The sequence below is a fragment of the Dendrobates tinctorius genome, unplaced genomic scaffold (genome assembly GCF_039654945.1).
Source record: "Dendrobates tinctorius isolate UK_male_01 unplaced genomic scaffold, ASM3965494v1 ptg000128l, whole genome shotgun sequence".
Classification (NCBI taxonomy): Eukaryota; Metazoa; Chordata; class Amphibia; order Anura; family Dendrobatidae; genus Dendrobates; species Dendrobates tinctorius.
The window spans coordinates 6,037,610-6,061,094 of NW_027361796.1; the positions used below are offsets into that span (position 1 = coordinate 6,037,610).

Sequence of the window (23,485 nt, forward strand, 5' to 3'; positions counted from 1 at the left end):
CATCTTGAGACTGGGGAGAAGTGGAGAAAACAGGAGTGTCACTAAGAACACATTGACAACCCCAACTCACCACAGAGATTTCCAATCCAAAATAGGATTATGGGTTTGCAACTAAGGAAAACCCAGTACAATAGTATAATGTAAATTGTGCAACACCAAAAATTTACAATTCTCTTGATGGTGCGGGGCGACCCGCATTACCACCTGGGTCCAAAACTGGAGTTTATTATCCGCCAAAGGGGTAGCATCAATCCTCCTCAAGGGAATAGGAGTTGTCAGGGGCACCATGGGGAAACCACAACACTTGGCAAAGTCAAGATCCATCAGATTCAAAGCTGCTCCTGAATCAACAAAGGCCTTAGCAGAAAATGTAGACAAGGAGCAGATAAAGGTAACTGCCAACAGGAACTTAGGCTGTACACTGCCCACTGCAAATGCGTGAGCAAAACGTTTTTCTCGTTTAGGGCAGACAGAAATAACATGGGAGGCGTCCCCACAAAAGAAGCATAACTTACTACGCCTTCTGAACTCTTGACGTTGCTCCCTAGACAAAACCCTATCACATTGCATGGGTTCAGAAGTTTGTTAAAAAGGCAGCACCACCTCTCGCGTACTTTTACGTTCACATAAACGTCGATCAATTTGAATGGCTAATGACATGGAGTCGTTAAGACCAGAGGGGACAGGAAATCCTAGCATAACATCTTTTACAGTTTCTGCCAGACCTTTCCGAAAGAGAGCTGCTAGGGCATCATCATTCCATTTAGTAAGGACCGCCCACTTTCGGAACTTCTGGCAATATAACTGCAGAATCCTGACCCTGGTTCAATGCCAATAAGGTTTTCTCAGCTTGCTCAATAGCATTAGGTTCATCATACAACAACCCCAGGGCCTGAAAAAACGCATCTACATTAGCCAGAATAGGATCTTCAGGAGTCAGAGAAAAAGCCCAATCCTGGGGATCCCTGCGCAGCAGGAAGATGACAATTTTAACCTGCTGCACCGAGCTCCCCGATGAATTAGGTTTCAAAGCAAGAAATAGTTTACAGTTATTCTTGAAATTCAAAAATTTTGACTGGTCCCCCGAAAACACATCAGGAGTAGGGATCTTTGGTTCTACAGCAGATGATTGAGCAAGATAGACAGAAATTCCCCGCACTTCAGCAGCGAGCTGCTCAACACGATTGGACAATTGCTTAGTCTCCATTAAAGAAAAAATCCTCCTACGGCCCCAGAGAAAAAGAGGAAAAAATCTATTAAAAAAATTCTGACACTTTTTTTTTTTTTACAATTATTTCCTTCTTTTGAGTACCCAAGAGTCTGCGGTTGGGCTGGTGATTCTGTTATGAATGGGTCACTGAGGAGGATGGCAGGCTCAGGCTAAGCCACCAAAAGACCAGAGAGGTTGGTAACTAAGCGGATTGCAGACCCCTAATCCTATCAACACAACTAGCAGTAGCCATGGAGTGTTCCTACGATGCCCTAGACGCTTTGTCACAGCCGGAGAACTAACTAAGCCTAAAGACAGAAAGGTGAAATCTAAAGTGTCCCAGAACAGAGCCCCAAAGGAATAGACAGCCCTCAAACATATATTGTTGGTGAGACAAGATGAGACACAAACACAGGCAGAGAACAGACTGAGCAAATGGTGGGGCCCAAGCTGTCTAGACAGGACAGGACAGAAAAGATACTGTCTGCAATCACACACAAAGCCCTAAAAAAGTCCAACACTTCTGATATACAAAAAACCTGAGGCCACACGACCTCACCCCAACTAGATCAGCACTCTGGTATAAACTGGAAGCAAAGCAAAAAGATACTAACCTAACAGGGGACTGAACAAGCTGTAACATATGAAGCAGGGCCCAGCGCTGCCCCCAGCAGGGAGCACGCTGAACCCTAGCGACAAAGCAGAAAGCAAAAAAAAGGCACAACCAGATTAGATGCAAAGGATTAGCAAAATAATCACTTAACTGAACCATGCAGATCAGGCAGGGGAGAAAAGAACTCCAAATACACATGGAGGAAATCACCAGCTACTTCCAAGAGCAGCCAGCTCACTTATATGCTCCCAGCCAGTAATCCCAGGTTCCCAATTATCGTCGTCAGGTGGGGAACTTCCATCAACCTGGCCAGCTCCACTACTCTCAGTAACCACCAGAGGGAGCAGAGGGAGCTTCGGCTCAGAACTTCGAGCAAGGGAATTCACAACAGCCCCGTTTGTGGGTGGGGCCCCTAGGCATCTGCCTGGTCTGCCTGCCACAAACGCCAGTCCTGACTAAAAGTCAACATCAGCCCTTTAATGAACCTTGCGAAATGACTAAAAACCAAAGCAGAATCTCAGTTTGCAGACACTGAGTTTCAGGATGTAGCTCTTCCTTTGTGCAAAGCATGAGATCTGATTTGGCTGTATGAGAGGCTTATGACTGGGATCTAGTGGTGTAAAAAAGAATTCAGAACTTTGTTATAAGAAAAAAAAGAAATTTGGTTTGTCATCATTTTCTAAGGTTCGAATACACATTAGATTAGCAAATTGTGTTGATGTGTAAGGGGAGAAGGATCAGGCACATCACATTTTCAACAGCTGATCCTTTTCTTCTTCAGGCATATGCAGGTGGCAGAAGAGTCTGGAGGGATCAGAGGGGTCTGTCAGCATCTCTCATGGAGAACACAACAATGCATTGCCAAGTTGTGTATGGGGGACTCAGGAGAGTTAGCCATCAACAAAATGATCTCATCTAACAGCTTAAAGTTTGAAAGATATCCCTTACAAAAAAACGCATAGGTAGTCACTTCCCAGTCACTGTGTGTTTTATCTTTGAGGCCCAACCAGTCCCAAAAATGGCCATCTGAAATGGGGGTTAGTCAAGTATGCACACTTCTGCTCCATTCAGTACTAATGGGATCACTGGAGATAACAGAGCGCAGCATTGGACTGGTCTTTGGAAGTTCCACTACAAATAAATTGACAGAGATGCTCATTTCTGACCTCCACTCCAGTCAGAAGGGGCCCTTCAGAGCCCTGTTCTTAGGATTGGTGGGGGTCTCAGTGGTTGGTCCCCCATCAATTGGGAAGTTATATACTATGATGATTTAAAAATTCAGTTCAACCCTTTTAAGTCTTCTTGTTCATGAACACAGTGACAGAATTGCAATAAACACGGTCACTCACGCTGCACAGGAAGACCTCTTTTAGATTACCATATTTTGTGACTGAGAAAAATCAGAGAGCTCTGCCATTAGTGTGCCATCTTTTTATTACACATATGCAAAAAAAAAATAAGTTTAAATATTAAACAGTAAAAACAGAGAGCAATCAGAATAGAATAGATGGTTACCGAACGCTATCTGTTTTTTTTTTTACCTGAATCAATGAGGTTGATTGACAATTTGGATGAAAAGTCTATATGTGAGCAATGAGCATGCCCATAGACTATAAGGGGTACATATTGTATCTATGAAAAAGAATGATTAGAACTATAGAGAGCAACATGATGACTGAGGAGTTCTTTTGTGTAAATTCAAAATGCCAAACAATCACTCAAAATTCGCTTGATAGACTTGCTATTTATTTTTATTGTATAACCACTTTGCTGTTAGTATGTTAAAGAGTTGTTCAGATTTGTGTTGAAAGTGTGCAGTCATTCACTGCAGTCTTCTTCATCCACACACCTGTCTCCTCCATGTTTAGCTGTTTGTAGGTCTCATATCAGCTGGAAGTAAAGTAGACCGCAGCTCCATACACCTGGATTCTCTCACATACAAACATGCCCGCAAATGTGCTCTACGTAAAACAATTAGGAGAGGATCATCGAAGAGCAATTTTGCACAGGGCACCATTTAGGCCGGAGTCACACTACAGCGAGATACGGCCGAGTCTTGCAGGTTAAAACCGAGCTCTGGCACCGGCACTCCGGAGTGGAGCGTGCAGCTCCATGTAGTGCTGTGCGGCTGCACGCTCCGCTCTGGAGTGTCGGCACCAGAGCTTGGTTTTAACCTGCGAGACTCGGCCGTATCTCGCTGTGTGTGATCCCGGCCGTAGTCTAAGGCCGGCCATAGGGGCAGAGATGGAGGAGGGAAAGGTATCCAGCAGAACATGTGCCAAAAGAGTGTTCTTGTAGAAAATACAATGGGATATAGTCCCAATGTAAAGCATTCCGCTAACCAAAAAAAATGAAATGTGAACAGAGGTTTAGTTTCCATTGAATAAAACCTTTAATAACAAGACAGTTTTGAATAATTCACACCTTGAGACAAAGTAATTTTGTGTTATCTAGTCTGCTAATTGTTACAGATAAATTACATTATAATACATACATATGATTATACGAGTGAGATACACAATAGTTCCCTTATTAATTACCTGTTTACACATACTCTTTGTGTCTATACTTTTGCCATTGGTATCGTATATTTTTTTTTTATCCCATCACTTTTTTATCTACATTAGGCATATATAATTTGCATATAAACATATATATTTCATAATATTAGTTTGCGCTTGGAACACTCATAAAGAAGAGGGAAATCTAAATTAGGTGGTTATAGGAAAACAAACAATCTCTTATAAGTGCTCTTTATGTAGCTGGATAATAGCGAGAAAATAGCAATTAGAAATAGACAACTGCAAGACCTCAAGAGAAGTGCGTAAGGGAAAAAAAAAAAAATATATAGATGCTGGTGGCAATCTTAGTTCCAACCTGAACAATCATTAAAAACTAAAAAGGCATGAGTGAGGGTAAAAACCTGAAATCACTGAACAGGTTATATACTGCAGGGTACTTCTCCCTGATAGCGGCTTAAAAACAAGTCAAAGTCAAATTGCAGCCTGTGAACGGCTGTGCAGAGTAGCCGCAATAGTAAATGCACAAGTCAGAGAGCGGTACCTGACTTTCCAAAGTCCATTGGTCCCCGCCGCAACCACCAGCAAGTGAAACCGACGTGGTCATGTGCTGACTCACATCACGAAGGTCCTGTATACCTGGAGCAGCTCACAGATGTCGGGAGCACGAGAGGCCGCTCACGTCTGCTCCACAGCTGGAGGTACACTGACAGGAGGCTGCCACCGGCCGGGGCAGCCCCTGTACTCGTCTATACCCCTGTGTACAAACCCCCCCTCTTTTTCCAAGCGCTGGAGCAAAAAACGCTATTTTAACCCGCACCGCTTACTGGAGTGAGGACTTCACATCGCATTATCTTTACAGTTACCGCTGTCTGACTTGTGCATTTACTATTGCGGCTACTCTGCACAGCCGTTCACAGGCTGCAATTTGACTTTGACTTGTTTTTAAGCTGCTATCAGGGAGAATTACCCTGCAGTATATAACCTGTTCAGTGATTTCAGGTTTTTACCCTCACTCATGCCTTTTTAGTTTTTAGTGATTGTTCAGGTTGGAGCTAAGATTGCCACCAGCATCTATATATATATATTTTTTCCCGTAAGCACTCCTTCTGAGGTCTTACAATTGTCTATTTCTAATTGCTATTTTCTCGCTATTATCCAGCTACATAAAGAGCACTTATAAGAGGTTGGTTTTTTTTGTCTTTTTTTTCTATAACCACCTAATTTAGGCTACTTTCACATTTCCGTTTTGAAGCATCAGGCGCGATGCGGCGAAAAATGGAAAAACCGGATCCGGCGCCTGCTGCCACCGGATCCGGCTTTTTTCCCATAGACTTACATCATCGCCGCATTGCGCCTGATGGCCATGCGGCGTGTCCGGCTTTAGCCGGAAACGGTAAAAAATGCCTGTCCGGCGTCTGCAAAAAAACGTTCCATGCAACGTTTTTTGACAGCGCTGGACCGCTTTTTTGCAGAGCGCATGCGCGAAGACTCTCTTTCCCTCTCCCTCTCCTGCACCATATCCGGCAAAAACAGATGATCCGGCGGGCTGCCGCTCCTACCGGATCAGGTTTGACTACTTTTCTCCGCAGCCCGCCGGATTTAAAATCCGGAAATGTGAAAGTAGCCTTAGATTTCCCTCTTCTTTATGAGTGTTCCAAGCGCACACTAATATTATGAGTTATTTTACCTAATTTCTTTGACACCCTTGTGACAGGTGTCTTAGTGTTTGCTGCTAGAATTACACTCATACACAGCGCCACTGAATCTCCCTCTGTAAAACATATATATTTGTTTTAGTTGATTAGATATATTAAGACACTGTTTTAGTTGTGAAGGGTAATAAAGTGCTCTGAAACACACAATTTCATCCCCTTTCACAGTATACTTTTTGCTCTAAAAAGCATTGATCCACAATGACAGTACCTGTCGATATGCTCTATAAGGGCATATGGACACTATATAAGAGCCCCCACCCTCCTTGGGACCCTTCTCACTGGGGAAGCTCAAACCTTCCATATGGTAAAATGACATCTGCCATGTAGAACAACCAGTCCTCTTCATTGACCATTATATCTTTCCATTGGAGTTACAGATTCTTGACAGCTGTCATATTAAAGGGAATCTGTCACCAGGTTTTTGCCACCTAATCTGAGAGCAGCATAATGTAGAGACAGAGATCCTGATTCTAGTGATGCATCACTTACTGGGCTGCTTAGTGTAGTCTTGATAACATCACTGTTTTATCAGCAGGAGATTATTACTAGGGGACTAGTAAACCTGCTGCCTGTAGTCCTCTATATTCATGAGCCCTGTATAAACCCACCGCTGTCACTGATTAGCAGCTCTTTGTACCTGGGCAGAAAGCTGCCAATCAGTGGTGTGGGCAGGGTTACACAGAGCTCATGGTTAAAGTCTGTATTTGTTAACCACTTAGGAAATCACCACAGTACTTATCACTTCAACACTGTTTCCTGACATATGTGTTTTACGTTTCAGGGTTGTTTACAGTGGAAGCCAAAAAGTCCAATTATATTGCATTATATGGGAGTAATGTTTCCATGGAATGTCAATTCGCATTGGACATGGGAACAGATGTTGAAAAGTTGAACATTTTATGGAAGCACATCAGAGAAAAAATGGACGCTGTAGAGGTGGTAAAGCATATAAATGGCAAGGATATTGAAATTTTGCAAGACAAAAACTACAGTGACCGCATAAAGCTGTTATCAAATGAACTGCACAATGGCAGGGCCATTCTTCACATTAATGAAGTAAAGATGACTGATGCAGGCCAATATTTGTGCATTATAACGTCCCACGGATCAGACTATAAAGTGCTAAAATTGGACGTGCAAGGTAATTGCTTTTCCATTATGTCTTTAAAATGTACGCAGAAATGACAGCTTGTCCCTGTTGTATTGAAACCTTGGACAACCATTCAGTACAGTTGAAAAAAAAAATAAAGTACACTGATGTATTATATACATTTGTATTCTAATGTACCATTTGTATTCTAATAGGACCTTCTTCTTTTGGCAAACACGTTGGTAATGTTTTATCATGGTGTTTACTCCAAAATTCTGGCGTAAAAAAACCTTCAAAAGACTCAAAAATGTTGCAACTTTTAGAGCTTTCAATGCAGTTTTGGACCGCTTCACCAAAATGGAAGTATACACTGTTATCACTGTATTTGCATATAGAGATAGCAGTGTATTTTATTAAGCATACAGCTCAGGACATGGTAACATAGCTAGGAAGCCCGAAAAAAGACATTGTCCATCCAGGTCAGCCTATATTCCGTCAGAATAAATCCCCAGATAAGGAATTTGACAAACATGTTACCCGAATGTCATATATTAATAATAATAATTCTATTTCTATAGCGCCGACATATTCCGCAGCACTTTACATTATAGAGGGAACTTCTACAGACAATACAAGACATTACAGCATAACAATAGACACATAGATGATAACAGATACCAACAGGAATGAGGGCCCTGCTCGCAAGCTTACAGTCTATGAGGGAATAGGGGAGACATGGAAGGTAGATGGTAACAATTGCTTTCGTTTTTCAGACTAGCCATATATTATCGATGTCTTATCAAGAACTTTTAAAAAGTTTGTCTTAACTTCACATAAAGTCAATATTGTAACACACCAACTTTATACCACAGACCAAACAGATGGGCATTTTTCATAAGAGACACTCAAAGAGTTTCTCAGTTGAACTCTAACCTCTGAGCTATGAAGCCATTTAGGGCAGTGAAAGCCAAGATGCTGGGTGCCAGGAGGTTGTGATTACATCGGACTGATTACAGTATCTTGGTTAGAAGCTGAGAAGGAGGTGGAGGGTGGTGAAAGTATAGAAATGTGCTAAAGAGAGCTGACTGGTATATTAGGAGTTAACTTATCTCCTGTAATGTAACTCCTGCACACACTAGTCCAGGGTCTAGGTAGGCACTAGTGGTCAAGCACTATGGAAAGACTATGAACACTATGTAAGATAAAGGCTGTCATTGCAGATAGAAAGAGCAAGTCAATTGCAAACGTGCTTATTTTCATGCTGTCTAACTAATTAAAACAATTCATTAAGTTAACGGGAACACTATGGGTTTAATCTGCAGGTTAATAGCACTCTGTATCTGCCCGACGCCCACTCTGAGGGCCCCGCTGCAGGGAGGAAATTAACTTTATTCCTCCCAGCAGCGTCAGGCTCTTAGTCATAAAAGTGGTCCGGCACTGCTTCAGTCACTGCTTAGTGCATAGTGAGCAGCGGACTGTAACTGCGGCCCTGGCACTGACTGACAGCTGGCTCTACTGCTGAGCAGGCTGTCAGTCAGTGCCGGTGTGTGGTTACAGCCACTGCTCATCATGCACTGATTGGAAACTGAAGCTGCCTTGGCTTCAGAGACAGAGGTTTCCAGAAGGAACAAAGTTAATTTCCTCCCGGCAGCTAGGCTCTCAGAGCAAGTGCCAGGCTGCTTCAGAAAGCTATTAACCTGTAGATTAACCCGTATCTGCAGTTTAATAGCATTTTTTACATGACAGGTTCCCTTTAAAAATGCACCTTTAGGGCTCATACTCACTTGCGAGAAACACGGCCGAGTCTCGCATGTTAATACCCGGCACTGCCGCAGGCATTCGAGAGCGGAGCGTGTGGCCACATAGCAATACATGCAGACATAGTAACATAGTAACACAATTATTAATATTAATATTAATATAATTATAATTAATTATAGCACTCACGCTCTTTTCACATTGCTACACAGCACAGATCCAGTCAGTCCCACCATTCAACATAAGAGACGCTCTCACAAATCACTTAACCATCTGCTCACTCTTTCTATCCTCCTTCTCCTAGTCGCAGGAGACATTGCTCCCAACCCTGGCCCCCCATGTTATAGAAAGTCAAACCCCCCATCTGCTACACTCAGAAACCCCTCTAATCTTATCAATATTCCCTGCCTGCCATCTATCTCTCTTAATTGTGCACTTTGGAATTCTCGCTCAGTGTGTAACAAACTCTCCTTCACTCATGACTTTTTCCTTTCTAATTCTCTTAACCTCCTGGCTCTTACTGAAACCTGGATCCAGCAGTCAGACACTACTGCTGCTGCTGCTCTTTCATACGGGGGACTACACTTCTCTCATACCCCAAGATCAGACAATAGAGCAGGTGGAGGCGTTGGTCTGCTCCTATCACCAAAATGTACATTTAAAGTTATCCCTCAACTACCATGCCGTCAGACTCTACACCCCCTTCTCCATGCGAGTGGCGGTGGTGTATCGTCCTCCCGGCCCCTCCCATCAGTTCCTGGATCATTTTGCCACTTGGCTTCCACATTTTCTCTCCTGTGACATCCCTACCCTCATCATGGGAGATTTCAACATCCCCATTGATCTTCCCCTCTCATCATCTGCTACTCACCTTTTATCTCTAACCTCCTCATTTGGCCTTTCGCAGCTTACTAATTCTCCAACGCATGAAGACGGAAATTCCCTTGATTTGGTCTTCTCTCGGCTTTGTGCAGTGGATGATTTTGCAAACTCCCCTCTCCCGCTCTCTGACCACAACCTTCTTTCATTCTCTATCAAGAACTGCCAGGCTGCTCAGGTCACCCCCACTGTCCAGACTTATAGAAACATACAGGCCATTAACACCCAGAAACTTATGAAGAACTTGCAGTCTTCATTGGCCCCTATCTCCTCCCTCTCATGTCCTGATTCTGCATTGAAGCATTACAATGAAACACTTCAAAGTGCCCTGGATGAATCTGCACCCCCTATAAATAGAACACCACAACGCAGACGGCGACAACCCTGGCACACTGTGCAAACACGTTTCCTGCAGCGCTGCTCCATGTGCGCCAAACGTCTGTGGAGAAAATCCAATCTACACGAAGATTTCATCCATTTTAAGTTTATGCTTAGAACATACAACACTGCCCTTCACCTCTCCAAACAAGCCTATTTCAACACCCTCATCACGTCACTATCCAATAACCCTAAACGTCTCTTTGACACTTTTCATTCTCTACTCAACCCAAGAGTACAGGCCCCAACCATGGAGCTCCGAGCTGACGATCTGGCCAATTACTTCAAAGAAAAAATTGACCAGATTCGACAGGAAATTATCTCCCAATCACCTCATACCATGCACTGTCCTCCCTCCCCCACTGCATCTAACTCACTCTCTGATTTTGAACCAGTCACAGAAGAAGAAGTAAGCAGGCTCCTTGCATCTTCTCGCCCAACCACTTGCACCAGTGACCCATTTCCATCACATCTGCTCCAGTCCCTTTCACCTGCTGTCACCCCTCACCTAACTAAAATATTTAACCTCTCTCTCTCTTCTGGTATTTTTCCCTCATCATTTAAGCATGCTATCATACATCCACTACTTAAAAAACCATCCCTCGACCAAAACTGTGCCGCTAACTATAGACCTGTCTCTAATCTTCCCTTCATCTCTAAACTCCTGGAACGCCTGGTCCACTCCCGTCTGATCCGCTATCTCTCTGATAACTCTCTTCTCGACCCTCTCCAATCTGGTTTCCGCTCTTTACACTCTACTGAAACTGCCCTCATTAAAGTCTCTAATGATCTACTAACAGTTAAATCAAATGGTCATTACTCCATGCTAATTCTCTTGGATCTCTCTGCAGCATTCGACACTGTGGATCATCAACTCCTCCTCACTATGCTCCGTTCCATTGGCCTCAAGGACACCGTTCTTTCATGGTTCTCCTCCTATCTCTCCGACCGCTCCTTTACGGTATCTGTTGCCGGTTCCTCCTCCTCTCACCTTCCCCTTACTGTTGGGGTTCCTCAAGGATCGGTTCTAGGCCCCCTCCTCTTCTCCTTGTACACTGCCCCTATTGGTCAAACAATCAGTAGATTTGGTTTCCAGTACCATCTCTATGCTGACGACACCCAATTATACGCTTCTTCTCTTGACATCACGCCAGCCTTTCTAGAAAACACCGGCGATTGTCTAAACGCTGTGTCTAATATCATGTCCTCACTATATCTGAAACTGAACCTGTCAAAGACTGAACTCCAGGTGTTTCCTCCCTCTTCTAATGTACCTATACCCGACATTGCCATTTCTGTGTGTGGTTCCACTATTACTCCCCAGCAACAGGCCCGCTGTCTTGGGGTCATACTTGATTCCGAGCTTTCCTTTGCCCCCCACATTCGATCACTGGCTCGCTCTTGTCATCTGCACCTCAAAAACATTTCTAGAATCCGACCTTTTCTTACTTTTGACTCTGCAAAAACTCTTACTGTTTCTCTTATTCACTCTCGTCTTGACTATTGTAACTCTCTTCTAATCGGTCTCCCTCTTACCAAACTCTCCCCTCTCCAATCTGTCTTGAATGCTGCAGCAAGGATCATATTCCTCACCAATCGTTACACCGATGCCTCTACCTTGTGCCAGTCATTACACTGGCTACCCATCCACTCCAGAATCCAGTACAAACTTATTGCCCTCACCCACAAAGCCCTCCATAGCTCAGCACCACCTTACATCTCCTCCCTTGTTTCAGTATACCACCCTACCCGCACCCTCCGTTCTGCTGATGACCTGAGGTTAGCATCCTCAATAGTCAGAACCTCCCACTCCCGTCTCCAAGACTTTACACGTGCTGCGCCAATTCTTTGGAATGCACTTCCCAGGTCAATACGATTAGTCCCCAATCCCCACAATTTTAAGCGTGCCCTGAAAACGCATTTATTCAGACTGGCCTATCGCCTCAACACGTTAACCTAATCTATCCCTGTGTGGCACAGCCAAAAGTTTTACCATAACCAGGTTCCCCGCATCATGTTCCCACATGCTTTATGCATCCATCAGCCCTCTGTGTCTGTACAGTTACACACTTAACATTATGGCTGGTCCAAACAATCAGGGCAACTGTTACCACCCACCTTTCGTGTCTCCCTTTTTCCCTCATAGACTGTAAGCTTGCGAGCAGGGCCCTCATTCCTCTTGGTATTTTGTTATAATCTACTGTATGTGATTATTGTTATGCTGTAATGTCTATTGTCTGTACAAATCCCCTCTGAAATGTAAAGTGCTGCGGAATATGTCGGCGCTATAGAAATAAAATTTATTATTATTATTATTATTATTATTATTATTATTATTATTAATAAGGTTGAAGGAAGACTTTAAGTCCATCTAGTTCAACCCAGACCCTATCCTAACTTGCCCTAACATGTTGATCCAGAGGAAGGCAAAAAACCCATGTGACAAACAGTAAGCTTCACATTGTGGAAAAAAATTCCTTCCCGACTCCACATACGGCAATCAGACTAGCTCCCTGGATGCACGTTCCGCTCCCTAATGCCGGCGGCAGTGCCGGGTATTACCATATGAGACTCAGCCGTGTTTCTCGCAAGTGAGTATGAGCCCTTTAATGTAGAATTCATACCATACATCCTAGTCATTGAGCTAAGTTTCCAAATAAGGCTCAAACAATACGTAGAGTTCATTACATTTTTCTCAGCATTCAGTAGTATACTGCTCAAAATATAAAGTGAACACTAAAATACCACATCCTAGATATCACTGAATTAAATATTCCAATTGCAAATTTTATTCACTACATAGCGGAATGAGTTAAAAACAATAAAACATAAAAATGATCAATGTAAATCAAAATCAATTATCTTATGGAGATCTGGATTTGGAAAGATACTCAAAATTAAAGTAGAAAATCAATTTACAGGCTGATCCAACTTCAACGACAGTGCCTCAAGACAAGGAAATGATGCTCAGTAGTGTGTGTGGCCTTCACGTGCCTGTATGACCTCCCTACAACACCTTGGGATGCTCTTGATGAGGCAGCAGATGTTCTCCTGAGGAATCTCCTCCAATACCTGGATTAAAGCATCAGTCAACTCATGGACAGTATGTTTTGCAACGTGGCATTGGTGGATGGATCAAGACATGATGTCCCAGATGTGCTGCATTGGATTCAGGTCTGGGGAATAGGGAGGCCAATCCATAGCATCAATGCCTTCGCCATGAAGGAACTGCTGACACACTTGAGCCACATGAGGCCTAGCATTGTCATGCATCAGAAGGAACCCATGGCCCAGTGCACCTGCATATGGTTTCACAATGGGTCTGAGGATCTCCTATCGGTACCTATTGGCATTCAGGGTACCTCTGGCTAGCACATGGAGGGCTCTGGGGCTCTCCAAAGAAATGCCTCCCCACACCATGGAGGATCTTGCAGCCAGCAGAACATTCTCCACAGCATCTCCAGACTCTGTCACATCTGTCACATGTGCTCAGTTTGAACCTGTTCTCATCCGTGAAGAGCACAGAGCGCCAATGTCAAATCTGCCAATCTTGGTGTTGCCAGTTGCTCTGCACGGTATTGGCTGTGAGCACATCACCCACTTGTGGACATAGGGCCCTCATACCACCCTCATAGAGTCTGTTTTTGACAGATTGAGCAGACACATGGATGTTAGTGACCTGCTGGAGGTCATTTTGCAGGGTTCTTGCACTCCACTCCCTGTTTCTGCTTGTACAAAGGAGGAAGTAGAAGTCCTGCCGCTGGATTGTTGCTCTCCTACAGCCTGCTTCACATCTCCTGGTGTACTGTCTGTCTCCTTGTATCTGCTCCATGCTCTGGAAATTGCTGACAGACACAGCTACCCTTCTTGCCATAGCTCGCATTGATGTGCACTACCTGAGCAACTTTTGTGGATTGTAAATACCGCCTCATGCTACTATACAGTACCTCTAGGGGTGAGAGCAATGACAAGTGACCAAAACAACAGCAAAAAAGGATAGAACAGACAAATGGTCTGTGGTCAACCTCGGCAGAACAACTCCTTTATAGGGGTTGTCTTGCTAATTGCCTATCATTTCTACCTGTTGTCTGTTCCATTTGCATGACAGCAGCAGAAATTGTTTCACAATCGGTCTTACTTCATAACTGGACAGGTTGATTACACAGAAGTTTGATTTGACTTGGAGTTACATTATGTTGTTTAAGTGTTTCCTTTTTTTGAGCAGTGTATAATAAAATACTCTTTTTTTCCTTAGCACCATACAAGAACATAACAACACAAGTCAGAGATGTGGTTAATTCCTCTGGACAGAAAGTCCGGGAAGTTTCCTGTCAATCATTTGGCTATCCAAAGGCCAATGTCACTTGGGTGGTAGACAAGGAGAATCTCACTGTTGTCCAGAACATCAGCTACACGATAACTGCTGACAGATTGTTCAATGTCACAAGTGTAGTTAGAATCCCAGGAACATCTAGTACAACACTGACTTGTACCTTCTGGAATGAAATAAATCGTAATGAAACATCTCTCACTTTTACGGTGTCAGGTAATCACAGTTTTCTTTAATTCCGAACAGTTAAATAGCTAGCCTTATGTTTACTCACTTATTTCTTTTATTTTGAAAACCCCTTCACCACCCAGCCTATTTTGACCTTACTGACCTGGCCATTTTTTTGCATTTCTTACCAGTGTCCTTTTATGAGGTAATAGCTCAGGAATGCTTCAATGGATCCTAGCAATTCTGAGATTGTTTTTTCATGATATATTGGGCTTGATGTTAGTGGTAAATTTGGGTCGATAATTTTTGCGTTTATTTGTGAAAAAATCGGATATTTGGCAAAATTATTGAAAATTTCTCAATTTTCAAATTTGTAATTTTTATTGTGTTAAACCAGAGAGTTATGTGATGCAAAATAGTTAATAAATAACATATCCCACATGTTACTTTACATTAGAACAATTTTGGGAACAAAAACATTTTTTGTTAGTAAGGTATAAGGGTTCAAAGTTTATCAGCAGTTTCTCATTTTTCCAAAATTTGCAAAACCATTTTTTCAGTGACCACATCACATTTGAAGTCCCTTTGAGGGTCCTACACGAGAGAAAACACCCAAAAGTGACACCATTCCAAAAACTGCACCCCTCAAGCTACTCAAAACTACATTCAAGAAGATTATTAACCATTCAGGTGCTTCACAGGAACTAAAGCAACGTGGAAAGAAAAAATAGACATTTTAATTTTTCAAACAAAAATGTTCTTTTAGCCTCAATTTTTTTCATTTTCACATGGGTAAAAGGATAAAATGGATCCTAAAATTTGTTGGGCAATTTCTCTTGAGTATATCGATAACTCATATGTGGTCATAAACCACTGTTTGGGCGCACGGCACGGCTCGGAAGGGAAGGAGCAACATTTGACATTTTGAATGGAAAATTAATTGCAATTGTTAGTGGACACCCTGACGCATATGGAGAGCCCCTGTTTGCAGGGGGGCAGGAGGGGGCTGACGGGCACGGGGGCCAGGAGGGGGCTGTCAGGCGCAGGGGGGCAGGAGCCGGCAGTAGCAGCAGGGGGGTGATCACTGGGGCAGGGGGGTGATCACCGGGGGAGGGGGGGCGATCACTGGGGCAGGGGGGAGATCACTGCGGCGGGGAAGAGGGAGCGGAGGTCAGGGGGGTGGAAATGGACAGCGGGGGGAGCAGAGGGCAGCAGATGGGAGCAGAGGACAGCACAGAGGGGAGCAAATACGGGATGGCAGCAGGGTAATCGGTGGTAGCAGAGGCAGCAGATCACGGTCATCAGTCGGTGGTGGCAGCAGGGCAGCATGCAGGGACCTCGCTCTTCAGCTTCCACGAACGGGATGAGGCTGAAGAGCAAGGGCAGCCATAGTACACACCGCCCATCCAAATCTGATTGGATAGCGTCACATGGACGCTAGCTCCAATCAGATCTGGGGGGGTGACATAGAGGTCCCTAGCTCCAGCCAATGGCTGGATTGTCATATTTCACCAAGTTTCATTGGTGAAATATTACAATTGCTCTGATTGACTGTTTCACTTTCAACAGCCAATCAGAGCGATCGTAGCCATGGGGGGAAAGCCACCCCCTGGGGTCAACTACAGGTCGTCACATACCTGCAGGTGGGGTGACATTTCAGTGACCCCGGTCACCCAACCCACAGGAACACGACCCCGCCATGATGCCTATGTGGCGTCACAGGTGGGGAATGCACCATGTTTCTTGATGCTTACGTGGCGTCACAAGTCGGGAAGGGGTTTTAATTATTATGTTTCTCTCTCTTTATTGATTATTCAACAACCCTATGGCAGATGACAGCATTACAGTTGTTTTGTACAAATCCAGGGTTCCCATAACAGTGCATAGGGCCTGTACCTCTAGCTTCATATTTTCATAACTAAATTCCATATGAAAAATGAATTATTTTGGAAACATTGCTGCCATGTTAGTGAGAATTAAAAATCACGAATGGAAGGCATAAGGTGCCTCGAGTGCATATTCGTAGCTCATTTACCATTTCTCTGGAAAAAATTATAATGAGCGTTCTTCTTGATCTCCAAGGAGGGAGCTCAGGGAGACATGGTCTGACCAAGAAAAGCTTATGAGCCAAGAAGCCATATTGCTACACAAGTTACACTGAACAGTGCCGACTAAAAATGAACACATACAAATATGTTATTGAGTTACACCATAACCTATATAGTTATGTTCAAATATATACAGAATGCAATGTTATTTTAAAGAGAACCTGTGGCCAGGTTGTCCCTATACAGTATAAGGTATAACTGCTCGGGATGAGCGAACGTGCTCGGATAGCAAACAGGAGATCCCTTCATGTGTTGTGGTTGTCGACATGTAGCCGTGGGGACTTGAACATATTTTTTGAGCACGCCGAAGATAGGGTCGCACCCGAGCATGCTTGGATAGCACCTTATCCCAGCACGTTCGCTCATCACTAATAACCTACATTCTTTCTTCATAAGAGTCCAGCTATCCTGCATAACTAAGAAAATAACTTGTCCCATACTTTATACTATTCAGTGCCTTACCTTCTGTTCTTATGGGTATCTCTGTACTGTGCTTGGTGCCTCCTCTGTCTCTGTAATTGCCGTCCTCCTGTCTTGATTGACAAGGTTGAGGTCTTCTCCAGAGTCTGGGCAGCTCCTGTTCTCTACTGTGCAGGAGTGATATTTGAATAGACTTTGTAGATGACGTTGTAGATGTCAGCCATGTCAATCAAGATGGAGGACGATGAGTGCGGGGACAGAGGAGAAGCTGGGCACAGCCCAGAAACACTCATTGGACTATACTGTGCTGATTTGCACAGGGCATGGGACAATAATAAGTCAATCTTTTAAGAATGTGGGAGAATTGGGATGTCATAGGAATGTTTTTAAAAATGCAATGGAAAAGTGGTGGTTAAAGCTCATCTAAGTACTGAATTTAGACTATAGCATCAGCTCTCACAATCCACCTTCAGTCCCTAAACACTGAGCGGTTCATATGATCACTTGTGCCAAACACTTGTCATTAAAAAATTGTGTGCTGCTGTATAAATGGCCACATACTGTATGGTGGTAATGGCATTGTTTAGTTTATTCTATTTTTTAGTTATTTTTTATCTGATTGTTGCTCTTTTTTGCAGAACCTGTAAAAAATGAGAAATCTCAAGAATGGAAGCTTTCATTTGTGAGTTTGGCAATATTGATTGTAATAGTTGTTAGCACGGCAGTAGGGTTTGGTAAGTCAATTTAATTTTTTTTGCACAGATATGTGTTTCGCTCTAGTTTAGCAGATAGAGTACCAAAAATTTGTAACATTGTTTGTTCCCCTAATCTTTGTATGTATTGTATATATTTGTTCAAAACTTGTGCAGACCCCTCCAGGCATGGGGGTCATCAGCAGACACCCGGCTCTCAAGAAAATACATTGGCGCCCCCTGATCACCTGACAGATTAATTCAGCCATCAAGTGTAGGGAAAGATGTGGGCTTGGAGCGCGAGCCCATATCAAAGGCAAGGACACGACCTTTGACGAATATGTACATCCAATGTAGTGAAGGGGTTAATTACATAGATGATGAAAGGAAATGCACTCATTAATATTAATCCTTCTCAGTTATTTCTGTCTTCATGTGGCAGTTAGATAAATTCTCTGGGTAATCATTTGAAAAGGGTTTTTCCTATAGTCGATAAAAGTTGGATAGAAGGTTATACAGGCAGTTCCCGGATTACAATCAAGATAGGTTGTGTACATTTGTTCTTAAATTGAATTTGTAAATACATTGGAATAGGCATATATTTTAAAGGAAATCTGTCACCAGATTTTTGCTTCCCCATTTGGGAGCATCCTGATGTAGGGTCAAAGACCCTGATTCCACCAACATACTTTATTGGCTGTAGTGTAAGGAGGAGAACAGGTCTGCGGGAACCTGCATTGAGTCGTCTCCGGGACTGTCGAGGCCGCGTCCCATGTTGCCCGGGGGAAGGAATAGTGGACCAGACAGGCTACATGACCTAGGAAGGGAGGGTGCGTGTGAACCGGAAGCTAAGGAGAAAGAGCGCAAAGCGACAGGCAGTTTCCTGCGGTCAGACAGAGTACAGCAGGGTGAGCAACCGACTCCGCACCCCAAGCCTCGGCGCTGCAACGTACGGCAGCCGACATCTCTAGGTAACGTCAGCAGGACAGCGAGTGTAGAGAGCGTCGCGCACCCAGTGACAGTGAAGAAGCATGGGCCGGCTACAGGACATTAGGCTGTGGTACCATACGCTGGACAGCGCACCCGAGCCTACGCTTGATTCCAGGATTGCTGCAGCTCTCATTGCTTTAACTGCACAGGCTCATAGACCAGGGGCTCAATGGGTAAACTTGGAGACCGCCCGTTGCCGCCCGAAGCTGGACCGTCATCTGTGGAACCCCATCTGTGGACACTACCCCGGCCGTTGCCGGTACTACAACCCCCAATGGATCATCTGCAGTGGAGGAACATAAGGACACAACAAGTTTGATAATTGGACTGCTGTAATCTTACATTTTCTCTTTTGAATTTACCTGTTTATCTTCCTGCAAGGAGTTTCTCCTTTGTGTCAAATTGTTATATTGTTAATCCCTGCTCTGTCTCCCTTGCGCCACTTCATCCCGCAACCTGCTTACATTTGGCGTAATTGGCAGGATGCAGTCTGCGGGCTCAGAGACAGCAGACCAGGTGATCATGGGGGTCCCAAGGGACAGCTTGCTGTTGGGGGCCATGCTCAGCAATCTCCCAAAGTTTATAGGGAGCAATTCACTGCTGTGGGACTGGACTGAGCAGGTTAAAGGTATGCTGAGGATGCACCCTATGATCCCTGCTATGCAAGCAGAGATTGCTGTGAAGGTCCTGGACCGGGAATCTAGATGTTTACACTTTACCAAAGTGTTGCAATTTTTGGAGGAGATGCAAGGGTCTCTGATGTCCACTGATGTTGGAGAACTGTGGATGCGATTGTTTAGCTGCGCTCAAAGAGAGCGGGAATCTGTGACTCAATATATGAATGCTTATATATTTGTAAAGATGTTACCAGTATCAGTTTTTTCTCTGTGTCACACCGCTCATAATTTACAACTTCAATATATTTTCCGACTTTTTTATTATGAATTTGCCAAATCAACTGTTCATTCGTCACAAAACTCAGTCTAGTTTTGATCAGTTTCTTGGTATTTGACTTTCCATAGGACAGTACAAAAGAGTTTATCAGAAAAGGACCGGCTTCAACATAAGCAGATGTACAAATGATACTCTCAGTATCAATGATGATACATTAGCGACAAGCAAATATTCTAGCGACCATTTTGGAAACATATCTGTGAACTCAATTGTTGGTAAATACTCAACTCTTTCTGTCACATTATGTACATATCCTATTATAATTACCATTTCTAATCTTCTCTCTTGGTTCATTGTTTGAGCATTTCACAACTTCAAGTGCAATTAATTGAGCAAAGAATCTGCATATTCTCTAGAAACACATATTGACCCACCTATGCGTCTTTTCAATTTATATCCATCTTACATTTTTCTTTTTCAATGGGAAAGCAAGGAAAAATTTACTGTACACTTAGATCTTTGCACAAACAAGTAAATGAATATAAAGGAGAAGGGGGAGCGTGATTGCGGCGTTTGTGATCCTCCCTTTGTGAGCCAAAAATGCTAGAAAAAGCATTTTACACTGCACTTCAGGAATATGAAAACAAACAAAAGCCAGCTCACCAAGTGTTCACCGCAGACCTCGGAGCTCCGTCTGGACTGACGTGTAATCAATAGGAAAAAGCAATTAGTTCCAGCTGCGTGTAAAAAATTTCTTCTTTATTTCAACATTAAAATTATGTCATCTTCATAGTATATGCCATACACACGGACACGGCAACGCGTTTCGATCTGTAAGATCTTTGTCAGAGCCATAGAGATACACTGATCTCAGCTGCATATATACTACATTTGATCCAATGACATGCACAAATACAATCACATGACAATTAACTCATTAAAATTACATAGCAATGTACAAAATAAATTAAAACACATGTTGCAAAAGAGAAATATTTATCTTTTCAACAATAATGAAGCATTAGGTCATTTCGTTTTTTTAAACCATTCGGGGATCGGACATCTAGGTGATAAATCCAAAAAGCCTCTCTTGTTAACAGGCGTCGCTTTGAATCTCCGCCGCGGAAAGGAATTTTAACCTGTTCTATTCCTTGTACTTTAAAACTCGAGGTATTTCTAGCATGGTGCCTAATGAAATGCTGCGACACAGCTGATATATTACGATTCATGTTATTCGTATTCTCAATATCATGTAGATGTTCCCTAATGCGCATCTTCATTTTTCTAGATGTGCACCCTATATATGATAATTTGCAAATGGTGCAATCTATCTTGTATATTACATTAGTTGAATTACAATTGATATATTGTTTTATGGTATATTGCACTTTATTTGCCGCATCAGAAAATTTTTTTGTGACATTTGCATATCTACATGTTTTGCATTTTGTAGCTCCACATCTGAAAAAACCATTGCAGGTTAACCAGGTTTTATTAGTTTTATTATTGAGAGAAAATAAATTAGGTGATAATTTGTCTCCCAATGTAGGAGCTCTTCTCGATACTATATTAATACCTGGCTTTAATATATCTGCCAATTTACTATCTTCATATAAAATGGGCAAATATCTATTAATGATTCCCTTGATTTGTGGAAATTGGCGACTAAACTGAAAACAAATATACGGTTTTTTTCCAATAACTGTCTCATTTGTATTGCCACCAGAAAAAAATCATTTTATTACGTTTTTTATTTTTTACTATTTGTTGTGCTCGATTTAAAGACCAATCCGGATACATGCGATTTTTTAATTTTTTCTTTACATGTTCCAGTTCACTATCTAGATTACACTCTTCACTACAATTACGTTTAACCCTTGTGAGTTCCCCTACTGGTATTGCTTTGAGGGTATGTTTATTGTGACTGCTAGTCGCATGTAAGATGGTATTCCCACTATAGGGTTTATGATGTGTTTTCGTAGAGATTATTTCCCCCTCAACACCAAATAAATCCAAATCCAAAAAAGATATATGTTCCATATTATGTTCATGCGTAAATTTAATATTGTATTGGTTAGAGTTTAGATATAGCATAAAGGCAGGTATGGCAGATACATCTCCATCCCAAATTAATAGGGTATCATCGATATATCTGCCATACCATGCCACCTGTCCATAAAAAGGATTGGAATCTGAGAAAATAAATTCATATTCCCAATACGACATAACCAGATTTGCAAGGGACGGTGAAAATTTGGCTCCCATGGCTACTCCCTTCAACTGTAAATAATAACACTGGTTGAAGGAGAAAAAATTATGTGACATCAAAAATATTACTACTTGCAAAATATAATTAATTAGATCCATAGAGTAGTTACTAAACCTTTTTAAATGAAATTGCAAAGCTCTTATTGCTAAATCATGAGGGATACATGTATATAATGATACTACATCACAACTAAGCCATGAATATGATGACAGCCACATCTTGTTAGAAAACATTTGTAACACCTGTTTGGAATCTCTAATATAGCCAGACATCCTCTGTACAAGGGGTTGCAACAATGTGTCAACCCATTGTGACAAATGCTCATGTGCTGAACCGATGCCCGAGACAATCGGTCGCATAGGAGGAATGCCACAGCCTTTGTGTATTTTGGGTACTCCATATATAATTGGAAGCACCGGTTTTTTCACTTGCAGATATTCTGCCTGTTTTTTAGTAATGACTCCTAACTCCAAACCTTCCATGATAATTTGATTAGTTTTATCCCTAAATTGTTCTAAAGGGTTATAATCCAGTTTCCTGTATGTCAATTCATCTGACAATAACTCAATCATTTTATCATAATAATCTTTAGAATCTAGAAGCACAACTACCCCACCTTTATCTGACATTTTTATAACAATATCTGTCATTGATTTTAATTCTCTTAGGGCTATAAATTGCTTGCCAGATAGATTTTTAAATTTACTATTTTTTTGATTAAACAAAATTTGCAATTCCTTTTCCACTATATCTTGGAATCGGTCCATACACTCAGATCTCGCGTGGACCGGATAGAAATAGGGATTTTTTGTGGAAAAATTTAATGACTGATTAACATATTCCATCTCTCTATTTTTTTCTGTATCCAAATCTTGTAAAGTTACCAATGACACCTGCTCCTGAAAGTTCATATGTAAAAATTCGTTTGTTATTGTCTGAGTGTTGTCATCACATTCTCCTTCTTCATTCATTGTTGTTTGTGAATCATTCATAAAGTGTTTTTTGACAGTCAAGTTCCGCATGAACTTATTCACATCTAGTATAGTTGTGAACAAATCAAAGTCCTGATCCGGAGCAAAGTTTAACCCCAAAGATAAGATCTCAATTTGATCTGGAGTTAAATCTCTGGATGAATAATTTTGCACATTCTTAATTAGTTGGTCATGTAATGCTTCTTGCGGGTAGTAATTCCTACTGCGCCTGTGGTGCTTGCGACCCCCGCGCCTCTTGCGTTTTTTGAAAAATGTTGGCCTATATTCACACTGGTTGGTGCATTATCGTCTGAAGCACTCAAGTAATTATCAGAGGAGTCCGGGTCTGATGATGTAAAGGAAACATGCGGTTTGTTCAGTCTAGCTCTTGAATATTTGCGTTTTTTATGAGCATGGCTTTGTTTGAGAATGGACTTAGGAGTTTTATCAAAATTAGTCCACTTGCCCCAGTCATATA

The 23,485-nt window shown here is 42.4% G+C and overlaps 1 protein-coding gene across 5 annotated transcripts in view; it reads left to right on the forward strand.

Moving 5' to 3' along the window:
• The window catches only part of LOC141047547 (programmed cell death 1 ligand 1-like), a 129,943-nt gene that overhangs the window by 83,229 nt on the left and 23,229 nt on the right, over nucleotides 1-23,485 (forward strand). For all 5 annotated transcript variants that reach the window (XM_073542637.1, XM_073542639.1, XM_073542638.1 and 2 more), the window contains 4 exons: nucleotides 6,842-7,201; nucleotides 14,421-14,711; nucleotides 17,830-17,925; nucleotides 19,896-20,042. In XM_073542637.1, coding sequence (XP_073398738.1) covers nucleotides 6,842-7,201; nucleotides 14,421-14,711; nucleotides 17,830-17,925; nucleotides 19,896-20,042 — 894 coding nt within the window. The remainder of the gene's footprint in view (nucleotides 1-6,841; nucleotides 7,202-14,420; nucleotides 14,712-17,829; nucleotides 17,926-19,895; nucleotides 20,043-23,485) is intronic.